The sequence below is a fragment of the Coregonus lavaretus genome, assembly GCF_964263955.1.
Source record: "Coregonus lavaretus genome assembly, chromosome: 28".
In the NCBI taxonomy this organism is placed as follows: Eukaryota; Metazoa; Chordata; class Actinopteri; order Salmoniformes; family Salmonidae; genus Coregonus; species Coregonus lavaretus.
Window position 1 is genome coordinate 40,925,558 of NC_140015.1, and position 13,062 is coordinate 40,938,619.

The following is a 13,062-nucleotide window of genomic DNA, read 5'->3' on the forward strand; positions in this document are numbered from 1 at the left end:
CAATATATAGATTTATATCCAGGTCCTAAACTGTCAGGGCGACAATATATTGATTTGTTTCCAGGTATCTAACTGTCAGGGCTACAATATATAGATTTGTTTCCAGGTCCTAAACTGTCAGGGCAACAATATATTGATTTGTTTCCAGGTCCTAAACTGTCAGGGCGACAATATATTATGATGAGACGTGGCTGATGTAACATATTATATAATCTGGATGTTACTATGATGGGACGTAGCAGATGTAACATATTATATAATCTGGATGTTACTATGATGAGACGTAGCAGATGTAACATATTATATAATCTGGATGTTACTATGATGAGACGTAGCAGATGTAACATATTATATAATCTGGATGTTACTATGATGAGACGTAGCAGATGTAACATATTATATAATCTGGATGTTACTATGATGAGACGTAGCAGATGTAACATATTATATAATCTGGATGTTACTATGATGAGACGTAGCAGATGTAACATATTATATAATCTGGATGTTACTATGATGAGACGTAGCAGATGTAACATATTATATAATCTGGATGTTACTATGATGAGACGTAGCAGATGTAACATATTATATAATCTGGATGTTACTATGATGAGACGTAGCAGATGTAACATATTATATAATCTGGATGTTACTATGATGAGACGTAGCAGATGTAACATATTATATAATCTGGATGTTACTATGATGAGACGTAGCAAATGTAACATATTATATAATCTGGATGTTACTATGATGAGACGTAGCAGATGTAACATATTATATAATCTGGATGTTACTATGATGAGACGTAGCAAATGTAACATATTATATAATCTGGATGTTACTATGATGAGACGTAGCAGATGTAACATATTATATAATCTGGATGTTACGATGCACGTGAATACTGTGATGACAGAATACTTCTGACTTGTCAATGTTACATCTGGTTTGTTTGTGAAAGTGTTTGTGAATCATTTGTTATGTTTAATAGTATGTTCAGTGTTGAGGGTGAAACTCTTCTCCCCTCTTCCTTCAGTGTTGAGGGTTAAACTCTTCTCCCCTCTTCCTTCAGTGTTGAGGGTGAAACTCTTCTCCCCTCTTCCTTCAGTGTTGAGGGTGAAACTCTTCTCCCCTCTTCCTTCAGTGTTGAGGGTTAAACTCTTCTCCCCTCTTCCTTCAGTGTTGAGGGTGAAACTCTTCTCCCCTCTTCCTTCAGTGTTGAGGGTTAAACTCTTCTCCCCTCTTCCTTCAGTGTTGAGGGTGAAACTCTTCTCCCCTCTTCCTTCAGTGTTGAGGGTGAAACTCTTCTCCCCTCTTCCTTCAGTGTTGAGGGTTAAACTCTTCTCCCCTCTTCCTTCAGTGTTGAGGGTGAAACTCTTCTCCCCTCTTCCTTCAGTGTTGAGGGTTAAACTCTTCTCCCCTCTTCCTTCAGTGTTGAGGGTGAAACTCTTCTCCCCTCTTCCTTCAGTGTTGAGGGTTAAACTCTTCTCCCCTCCTCCTTCAGTGTTGAGGGTTAAACTCTTCTCCCCTCCTCCTACAGTGTTGAGGGTGAAACTCTTCTCCCCTCCTCCTTCAGTGTTGGACATGTGTATTTGGGTGTGAGTCTCTCTCTCCTTTTCCCCTCTCTCCCTCTCTCTTTCTCTCTCCCTCTCTGTTTCTCTCTCTCTCCCTCTCTCTTTCCCTGTCCCTCGCTCTCTCACACACACACACACACACACACACACACACACACACACACACACACACACACACACACACTGATTTCTCCCTGCGCACGACTGAGAGACACCATCTAATCTCCCAGAGCTACTACTCAACGCTGACTCACACACACACACACTCACACTGCACTTCCCCCCTCTCATTTCTCTCTCTCTCTCTCTCTCTCTCTCTCTCTCTCTCTCTCTCTCTCTCTCTCTCTCTCTCTCTCTCTCTTCTCTCTCTCTCTCTCTCTCTCTCTCTCTCTCTCTCTCTCTCTCTCTCAACCACACAGAAAAAGAGCCACATCCACACACTCATATTCCGAGTCAGTGGATGTAGATTCTATCTCCCTCTGTCTGTCTGTCTGTGTGTGTTTCTGTTTGAAGATGCTCTGCTGGGAGTTGTGTCTGGCCCTGCTCCTCTGGTCTCTTCCTGTGAGGACGATCCCCTCCACCAACATCAAGATCACACACGGTGAGTACTACTATTTAGGTGTCCCGGCTACGGCGCTAACAAACATTTGGTGGAGAAGGTGTATTTTATCTGGGTATAGTCATCGAAGTAGATCCCTGGGAGTCCTTGGTATTCTAGAAGGGGAAAGGTGATAGCATTTCCCAACGCTCTATCCACAGTCACTCACAATGGGTTAGTTAGTTAGTCAGTCAGTCAGTTTGTTAGTTAACCACCCGGGCTGAGGAACCAGGCTTCCAGCAGAACCAGAGGATCAGGGGGCAGGAGCAGGGAGCCACCCTGACCACAGGGCTCCTTTCTGGGGCAGCTGGAGGGAGAGACCGCCTAGGGCTAGGGCTGGAGGAGCTAAAGACTAGATGCATGTTCTCATATAGAAATGGCTACATTCCTATACTGTGATATGTACAGTCTTTTAAACCTTTATTTGATATTTCTAGATGTATCTCGTTTGTGTTACAATGTCTTGTTTCTAATGAGAGTATTTTTCAGTTTTTCTCCCTCATTCCTCAAGACAGTGTTTGCTGTTAAGTTTTAATATTTCAAGAGATAGAACTTTGACTGGTTGATTTTTAAACTGCCGTTTGTCTTTTTTGTAACATCCAGAAATCATATTCCTTTGATACATTTGACTTGTTGTTTCTTCTTTTCCGTCGAGGCTGTGTGGCTGGATTTCATCTAACTGGTTTTGATAAAAGAAGAATTTAACTGACATTTTTGAAGCGGTTGTGAGAGTTTAGTTGGGGTGTCTGGAGTCTAATGGAAAGCTACTGGACACAGAGACATTGTCACAAGTGTAGAGAGGAGTTGTCACGGTTTCGGCCGAGGCTGCCTCTCTCCCTTGTTCGGGCAGGTTTCGGCGTTCGTCGTCTCCGGAATTCTAGCTGCCACCGCTGTATGTTTCATGTTCGTTTGCTTTTGTCTGTTTGTTTCCACACCTGTTTCTGTTTTGGCGTAATTAGTGTCCTATAAGTTTCTCGTTGTGTTTGTCTAGTGTTGTGTGTAATTATTTTCCGTCAGTTGTGTGTATTGCTCGGTTGAGCTTCTCTCCACTGCGCTGGAGTATTGTCGCACCTGTTTTGTGCGCTGTTACTTTTCGCCTTCGTGCGTATTTTTCGCCTTCGGGCAAAGTTGTCCTTTTGCCTTAGTTTGGGCAGTAATACAAGCCTTTGGAATATCGTTCTGAGTCCTGCGTTTGATTCCACCATTGCACCTACAGCACGCCCTGACAGAATTACACACCATCAATGGAATCAGCAGGAGCCGAAGCAGCCCAGACGAGACTGGAGGCCCAGGTTCGGGACCAACAAGATCAGATCCTGCAGATGGGGACCGCCCTGCAGGAGGTGATTTCCACCCTCCGAGGCTGGGGTACGCCTCCACCGCCTCCCTCCCTGCCAGCACCATCGGCCAGCCCGCCCATTCCAGCGCCGGAACCTCGAGGAGTCCGACTATCTCTCCCGAGGGCCTACGACGGAACCGCGGCTGGGTGTCAGGGATTCCTACTCCAGGTGGAGCTATACCTGGCCACAGTGCACCCGGCACCTTCGGGGCATGAGAGCGTGTCCGCCCTGATCTCCTGCCTGGCCGGAAAAGCGTTGGAGTGGGCCAACGCGGAGTGGAGGAAGATCGACGCCACGACGATTACCTACGACGAGTTCTCCCGCCGCTTCAGGGCGGTGTTTGACCATCCCCCGGAGGGGAAAGCGGCGGGGGAGCGTCTGGTCTTCCTCCGGCAGGGGAGGAGGAGTGCCCAGGAATTCGCTCTCGAATTCCGTACTCTAGCGGCAGATGCAGGGTGGAATGATCGGGCCCTCATCGATCTATACAGATGTAGCCTACGAGAGGACGTCCGTCGGGAGCTGGCTTGTAGGGACACCAGCCTCTCTTTCGACCAGCTGTTCGACATGTCCATCAGGCTGGATAACCTACTGGCTACCCGCGGACGTCCTGCGGAGGGTCCGTCCATTTCACCCTCCAGCGCCTCCGAGCCGTGTCCTATGGAGCTCGGGGGCGCTGGCGCTAGAGAGAGGAGGAGTCGGCAGGCTAGGGGGTCCATCCACTGCACCAACTGTGGTCGGGGAGGACACACCGCGGCTAGGTGCTGGGGATGGCCTCCTAGGGGAGATGACGACAGGTCCCGCACTGGGGATTCCCTCCAGGTGAGTAGGCGCCCCACTCACCCAGAGCTCACTGTTGCCCATTTTTGTATGCCTGTAAGTTTTCCACAGGTAGCACCTCATTCCCAGCATAAGGCGCTGGTAGATTCAGGCGCGGCTGGGAATTTTATTGATAAAAAGTTTTGTTTAGCGTTAGGGATTCCCCTTATTCCTGTTGATGTTCCTTTCCCCGTTCATGCCCTAGATAGTCGTCCGTTGGGTACGGGCTTAATCAGGGAAGTCACGGCGCCACTTAGGATGTGTGCGCAGGGGGATCATCAGGAGATGATTCAGCTGTTCCTGATTGACTCTCCTGCGTATCCGGTGGTGCTGGGCATGCCCTGGTTGAGTACCCATAACCCAGCTATTTCGTGGCAGGAGAGGGCTCTGATGGAGTGGTCTGCTCAGTGTGTGGGTAGATGTTTGGGCGTTTCCGTAGGGGCTACCTCGGTGGAGAGTCCAAACCAGGTGCCCGCATTGCACGTTCCACCTGAGTATGGGGATTTGGCTATTGCGTTTAGTAAGGCGAGGGCGACGCGGTTGCCACCCCATAGGCAGGGGGATTGTGCGATAGACCTCCAGGCAGGAGCTGCGCTCCCACGGAGCCATGTGTATCCTCTGTCTCAGGAAGAGAAGAAAGCTATGGAGATTTACATAGACGAATCTCTGAGACAAGGATACATACGGCCTTCCACTTCCCCTGCGTCCTCGAGTTTCTTTTTTGTGAAGAAAAAAGATGGTGGTTTGCGCCCGTGCATCGATTACCGTGGTCTCAATCAGATTACGGTGAAGTATAGTTATCCACTCCCGCTGATTGCGACCATGACTGAGTCGTTGCATGGGGCGCGTTTCTTCACGAAATTAGATCTCAGGAGCGCGTACAACTTGGTGCGCATCAGGGAGGGTGACTGGGTCGGAAACTGGGTCGGCGGTTTGTGGGGCCGTTTAAAGTCCTGAGAAGGTTGAACGAGGTATGTTATAGATTACAGCTACCTGTGGAGTATAAGTGTATTAACCCCTCGTTCCATGTGTCCCTTCTCAGGCCGGTGGTAGCGGGCCCACTCCAAGAAAATGAGATCTTGGAGACTCCTCCGCCCCCATTGGACATCGAGGGGGTACCGGCGTACTCCGTGAGGTCCATTTTGGATTCGAGACGTCGGATGGGGGGTCTCCAGTATCTAGTGGAGTGGGAGGGGTACGGTCCGGAGGAGCGGTGCTGGGTGCCGAGGAGAGACATTTTGGACCCGTCGCTCCTGACGGAATTCCATCGGGGGCATCCGACGCGCCCTGCTCCGCGTCCTCCTGGTCGTCCCCGAGGCCGGAGTCGGCGCACGTCTGGAGCCGCGCGTCAAGGGGGGGGTACTGTCACGGTTTCGGCCGAGGCTGCCTCTCTCCCTTGTTCGGGCAGGTTTCGGCGTTCGTCGTCTCCGGAATTCTAGCTGCCACCGCTGTATGTTTCATGTTCGTTTGCTTTTGTCTGTTTGTTTCCACACCTGTTTCTGTTTTGGCGTAATTAGTGTCCTATAAGTTTCTCGTTGTGTTTGTCTAGTGTTGTGTGTAATTATTTTCCGTCAGTTGTGTGTATTGCTCGGTTGAGCTTCTCTCCACTGCGCTGAAGTATTTTCGCACCTGTTTGTGCGCAGTTACCATTGTCGCACCTGTTTTGTGCGCTGTTACTTTTCGCCTTCGTGCGTATTTTTCGCCTTCGGGCAAAGTTGTCCTTTTGCCTTAGTTTGGGCAGTAATACAAGCCTTTGGAATATCGTTCTGAGTCCTGCGTTTGATTCCACCATTGCACCTACAGCACGCCCTGACAGGAGTAGGCAGGAGGCAGTCGCAGGTTTAGATCTACTGAATTTATTAAAGCACCATAGCTTAAAGCGGGACGAAAACCCACAGTGCAAAATATAAAGTACTCAGGAAATAATAGATTCCTCTCAGGAAAACAAGCAACATATACAATGACGACAAAGACAAATGACAGAGGGAGTATATATACAGTGATAGAGTGGGGGGGGGGGGTACTGTCACGACCTGACTCAGGGGACTTTTATATGTTGAGTCAGGGTGTGTATATTCTATGTTAGTATTTCTATGTTTCAGTCTAGGTGTTGTATATCTATGTTTGGCCGGGTGTGATTCCCAATCAGAGACAGCTGTCGCTCGTTGTCTCTGATTGGGGCTCATACTTAGGCAGCCTATTGGCACTAGTTAGTTGTGGGATCTTGTTCCGTGTCAGAGGCTTGTATTGTGTTTAGCCTTAGGACTTCACGTTTCGTTGGTTTGTTGTTTTGTCATTTAAATAAACATGTACGCATTTCACGCTGCGCCTTGGTCTGACCCGTCCTTCAACGAACGAGACAGAAGATACCACCAAACACGGACCAAGCAGCGTGTCCAGGAGCAAACACCCTGGACACAGGTGGGGAACATTTGGTCTTGGGAAGAGATATTTGCGGGGAGAGGACCCTGGGCGAAGAAGGAGGCCCAGGCAGGAGAGGAGCAACGGCAACACAGAAGTCACCGGCCGAGGAGGAAGGCCGAGAGGCAGCCCCAAGAAAATGTTTTGGGGGGGCTAAAGGAATGGTCGGGGAGCGAGAGAGAAGAGCCCCGACCACTGCACCCGGTGGGTTTCCAGATTGAGTCCCTACGACCATGGGAGGAAGAGTGGGAACAGTATTATACTGAGGAGTCGGAGGATGACGACGACGATGAGTTTCTGTTCCCTAACTCGTGGGGGCTTCCGGAGGAGTCCTCACTGGAGGAGGAGTGCCGAGAGAGAGAGAAGGATCGGATCGGCAGGGTAAGAGAGGAGGCCACCATATTACGGGGGCTGATAGCTAGAATAGAGCGGGAGAGATCCATTCAAGAGGAGGCACTGCAAGAGGCTCGTAGGGAAAAGGAGGAAGTAGAGGCACGGAGAGAGGAGCTGGTTAGGCAGCATAAGGAGCGGGGGTTAATAAAGGAACCCAGGTATGCGGAGATACGCACTGTGTCACCAGTGCACCTTCCCAGTCCGGTCCGGCCCGTTCCTGCTCCTCGCACCAAGCCAGTGGTGCGTGTCGCCAGTCCGGCCCGGCCCGTTCCTGTTCCTCGCACCAGGCCAGTGGTGCGTGTTCCCAGTCCGGCCCGGCCTGTTCCTGCTCCTCGCACCAAGCCAGTGGTGCGTGTTCCCAGTCCGGCCCGGCCTGTTCCTGCTCCTCACACCAAGCCAGTGGTGCGTGTCGCCAGTCCGGCCCGGCCCGTTCCTGTTCCTCGCACCAGGCCAGTGGTGCGTGTTCCCAGTCCGGCCCGGCCTGTTCCTGCTCCTCGCACCAAGCCAGTGGTGCGTGTTCCCAGTCCGGCCCGGCCTGTTCCTGCTCCCCGCACCAAGCCAGTGGTGCGTGTCGCCAGTCCGGCCCGGCCTGTTCCTGCTCCTCGCACCAAGCCAGTGGTGCGTGTTCCCAGTCCGGCCCGGCCTGTTCCTGCTCCCCGCACCAAGCCAGTGGTGCGTGTCGCCAGTTCGGCTCAGCCCGTTCCTGCTCCTCGCACCAAGCCAGTGGTGCGTGTTCCCAGTCCGGCCCGGCCTGTTCCTGCTCCCCGCACCAAGCCAGTGGTGCGTGTCGCCAGTCCGGCCCGGCCTGTTCCTGCTCCTCACACCAAGCCAGTGGTGCATGTTCCCAGTCCGGCCCGGCCCGTTCCTGCTCATCGCACCAAGCCAGTGGTGCGTGTCGCCAGCCCGGCACGACCCGTGCCCGTTCCACTGGTGCCTGGTCCGGCACCGGTCAGCTGCTCCACTCAGGAGCCAGAGCAGTCCGCTCCACCGGGGTCCAGTCCAGCTCCGGTCAGCGGCTCCACTCTGGAGCCAGAGCAGTCCGCTCCACCGGTGTCCAGTCCAGCTCCGGTCAGCAGCTCCAGTCCGGAGCCTGAGCAGTCTGCTCCACCGGGGTCCAGTCCAGCTCCGGTCAGCGGCTCCAGTCCAGACCCAGACGTCAGCCCCTCTCCAGGTTCGGGGTCTCCCACACCAGGGTCCAGACAGGGCTTGGAGTATCGTGGGAGGAAGGAGAGGGGAAGCAGCGCGCCGAGGTCCAGACCAGACCAGGGGCGGAACAGGGAGGCGGAGAGTATGTGGTCGTCACGCCCGGAGCCGGATCCGCCTCCGAGGCGGAATGCCCACCCGGCCCCTACCCTGTTATGTAAAGGTTGTGCGGTCGGAGTCCGCACTTTGGGGGGGTACTGTCACGACCTGACTCAGGGGACTTTTATATGTTGAGTCAGGATGTGTATATTCTATGTTAGTATTTCTATGTTTCAGTCTAGGTGTTGTATATCTATGTTTGGCCGGGTGTGATTCCCAATCAGAGGCAGCTGTCGCTCGTTGTCTCTGATTGGGGATTATACTTAGGCAGCCTTTTGGCACTAGTTAGTTGTGGGATCTTGTTCCGTGAGTAGGCTTGTTTTGTGCGTAGTCTTAGGATTTCACGTTTCGTTGTTTTGTCGTGTGTTTATCATTTAAATAAACATGTACGCATTTCACGCTGCGCCTTGGTCTGACCCGTCCTTGAACGAACGTGACAGATATAGAGTAACTGAAAGTCTACCCTCCCTCTCTCTCTCTCTCCTCCCTCCCCCAGCCTTCCCCCTCCAGTTGCCAGACCCAGGCCTTCCAGTCACCTGTCCGTTGTTCTGGACTGAGTTCGAAGGTCACTGCTACCGTTTCTTCCCCCTGAACAGGACCTGGGCAGAGGCTGACCTGTACTGTGCTGAATTCTCCAATGGCCTCAAGTCTGCCAAACTCACCTCCATACACAGGTGAGAGGGATACCTGTCCATATACACACACACACACACACGCACACACACACCTCTCTCTATCTCTAACTATCCATATGTCTGATTTTTCAGCTGGGAGGAGAATGTGTTTGTCTACGATCTTGTCAACAGCCGTATCCCAGGGATACCAACAGACATATGGATCGGCCTTCACGACAGGAGACAGGTAAGCACTGAGGGTTGAACAATTCCGGTATCTTTCCCAAAATTCCCAAGATTCTGGATTTCCTGCTTCTTCCCTCCCAATTCCGGGAATCTTCCGGAAGTTTTCCAGAAACCTTATTAAGCACCACTGCCAGGATAAGCGCTACCTCAAATGCGTGTTGTCGACAAGCACATTGTACTTTACTTTCTAAGGTAATTTACGCTTGAGCTGACATCTGCAGCAATTATCGTGAATTCAATCTCTGCTGATGTCTCCGCAGACGTTATTCCCTCGTAATTCAAGGAATCTTCCAACCAGGATTTTTAGAAAACCAGGACATTTTGGGAAAGTCACCGGAATTTTGCAACCCTACTTCTACTCAATGATTTATATATACACTAGATGACTGACAGGGGGCGCTGTGTTGAAAACACTGTGCCTCCATCTCCGCACTAAAATATATTTTTGAGCTATAGAAATGCATTTCTTAATGTCTACATTCGTTTTTGACACATTTATTCTATTAGAAACACCTTAATGCATACTTTTAAATTATATTGTGTGAGCTAAACATAAAAATGTAAAATAATTTTTTTTATAAAAACATTTTCCTTCATGTAAACATTTTAGAGATTACTAATGTTAGTGTCCCCACACAACAACAAAAATACTTAAATACATGTCATTTTGTCTTTGAAACATTTAATTGAAATACTGTAGAATTCCATTAATTCCTACTGCTTTTTCTGGGGAGAGCCAATATGGCCGACCGGTTGCTTCAAAGCCTCTCATTGGCCAATACAATGCCATCAGCAATCCAGGGTTTATATACATCATTGGTTCTACTCCTTCTACATCTACCCAGCAAACCAAAATTGGTTCTGTGAAAGTTCCCAGAACATTCGTTAGGTTTGCGGCAAATGTTCTCATGAGAAAAAAACTGTTCAGTTGTGCTGATGATTTAGATAATGTTTGTATAAAACATTCGCCTGATGTTGCAAGAACGTTCCCACTCACATTTTGTTGTGGCAGTATGTTCTAAAAACAATGATTACATTATCTCGAAACCTAATGAGAACTATTGTGGAATTTTTGATTCCCACGGGGGGGGGGGGGGGGGGGGCAGTATGAAAAATGTATGCACTCACTAACTGTAAGTCGCTCTGGATAAGAGCATCTGCTAAATGACAAAAAATGTAAAATGTAGAACTTAATGGAAATCTAAGCTAATGTTCCCGGTTTCGCTAGATATGCTAACAGACCCCAGAGGGTTTACAGGGGGCCTGTCAGTCTAGCTCTATAGGAAGCCAGTGAGATGAGGCTGTCTGATGTAGATCTGAAAGGCTGGTTCATTAACACGCTGCTCATAAACCCCACTACAGAGGCACCGCGTCACCAAGCTAGAGCTGGAGAACCTAGACTTTAGCCTACGTCCCAAACGGCCACCCTATTCCCATAATGCACTACTGTTGACCAGAGGAGAGCCGGTCTCTGGTCAACAGTAGTGCACTACAAAAGGGAATAAGGAGTGGTTTAGGACGCACCCTACTGACTCAGCCTTTAAACAGACATCATAAACTACTGACTCATCCTTTAAAGAGACATCATAAACTACTGACTCAGCCTTTAAACAGACATCATAAACTACTGACTCAGCCTTTAAACAGACATCATAATAACACACTATCTCCCGAGTGGCGCAGTGGTCTAAGGCACTGCATCGCAGTGGTAGCTGTGCCACTAGAGATCCTGGTTCGAATCCAGGCTCTGTCGTAGCCGGCCGTGACCGGGAGACCCATGGGGCGGCGCACAATTGGCCCGGCGTCGTCCAGGGTAGGGGAGGGAATGGCCGGCAGGGATGTCGCTCAGTTTGTAGAGCATGGCGTTTGCAACGCCAGGGTTGTGGGTTCGATTCCCACGGGGGGCCAGTATGAAAAAAATAAAATAATGTATGCACTCACTAACTGTAAGTCGCTCTGGATAAGAGCGTCTGCTAAATGACGTAAATGTAAAATGTAATAATCTACTGACTCAGCCTTTAAACAGACATCATAAACTACTGACTCAGCCTTTATAGAGACATCATAAACTACTGACTCAGCCTTTAAACAGACATCATAAACTACTGTGCAACTCTGATGGGAACAGCTAACAGGACATACCTCTTATTTGCTTTCCAAATTGGTTAAAATTAGGTTACGTTTAGGAGTTAGGGTTGGGGTTAGGGTAAGGGTAAGAGTTAGGGTTAGGGTCAGGGTATAGGTAAGGGTCGGTTTTAGCTAAACTTCTGTTTTCATTAAGTAGTCTGCCCAAGTTGTTATTTTGTACCATGTCATACTGTTCCTGACCACAGGAGGGCACTCTGGAGTGGACCGACGGCAGTAACTATGAATACAGCTACTGGGATGGCAACCAGCCTGACGATGGCGTACACCGCATCCCTGAAGAGGAAGACTGTGTCGAGATCTGGTACAGGCAGAACAGCGGTGAGACACACACAGGAGCAAGAGGCATACACACAGTGTTTTACCTAATAAGACATGATTGAGCCAGGGGATGACCTAAAGGTGCTTAATAAGACATGATTGAGCCAGGGGATGACCTAAATGTTCTTAATAAGACATGATTGAGCCAGGGGATGACCTAAAGGTTCTTAATAAGACATGATTGAGCCAGGGGATGACCTAAAGGTTCTTAATAAGACATGATTGAGCCAGGGGATGACCTAAAGGTTCTTAATAAGACATGATTGAGCCAGGGGATGACCTAAAGGTTCTTAATAAGACATGATTGAGCCAGGGGATGACCTAAAGGTTCTTTAATAAGACATGATTGAGCCAGGGGATGACCTAAAGGTTCTTTAATAAGACATGATTGAGCCAGGGGATGACCTAAAGGTTCTTAATAAGACATGATTGAGCCAGGGGATGACGTAAAGGTTCTTAATTGGTTGTTTTGAATGTGTTTCTCTGGTTTCTGTACAAGTATGTGTCCCTGCTCATCAAACACACACACACAGGCTCAAAAGCACATGCAGGAATGCACACACACATATGCACAGGAAGCACGAACACACACATGTTCACAATCATACGCATAGCAGGGACACACACTAGTAAAGAAACTCAGAGAAACATGCCTGGCCATTAAAGAGCCTTTAGGCTATAACCCCCATCAGGCCTTGCTGTGACACCAGGCCTCTAGAACCCCCATCAGGCCTTGCTGTAACACCAGACATCTATGTGGTCCTCTGTAGCTCAGCTGGTAGAGCACGGCGCTTGTAACGCCAAGGTAGTAGGTTCGATCCCCGGGACCACCCATACACAAAAATGTATGCACGCATGACTGTAAGTCGCTTTGGATAAAAGCGTCTGCTAAATGGCATATTATTATTATTATTATTATTATTATTATCTATAACCCCATCAGGCCTTGCTGTGACACCAGGCCTCTATAACCCCCATCAGGCCTTGCTGTGACACCAGGTCTCTATAACCAGTTAAGGCTGAATCACTCTCCAGTCTCCCTTGTTGGGTAATATACTGTGTGTATCATTAGGACAACTGGGTGCCAAAACAGACACCTGCGTAATGAGTCACACACACACACACACACACACGGACATTGCATACACACACACTCATGGACGTCGTATAAACGGACTCAGAGACACACACTCGCTCACACACGTTGCAGGCACACACACACACACACACACACACACACACACGTTGCAGGCACACACACACACACACACACACACACTCGCTCA

The 13,062-nt window shown here is 49.5% G+C and overlaps 1 protein-coding gene across 1 annotated transcript in view; it reads left to right on the plus strand.

Moving 5' to 3' along the window:
• Positions 1-2,093: 2,093 nt before the first annotated feature.
• LOC311103970 (C-type lectin domain family 19 member A-like) overlaps positions 2,094-13,062 on the plus strand; it is a gene marked incomplete at both ends in the record, with an annotated part of 11,211 nt that continues 242 nt past the window's right edge. The window contains 4 exons of the mRNA XM_084145607.1: positions 2,094-2,181; positions 8,947-9,124; positions 9,218-9,311; positions 11,644-11,776. Of these exons, the coding sequence (XP_084001733.1) occupies positions 2,094-2,181; positions 8,947-9,124; positions 9,218-9,311; positions 11,644-11,776 (493 nt within the window). The remainder of the gene's footprint in view (positions 2,182-8,946; positions 9,125-9,217; positions 9,312-11,643; positions 11,777-13,062) is intronic.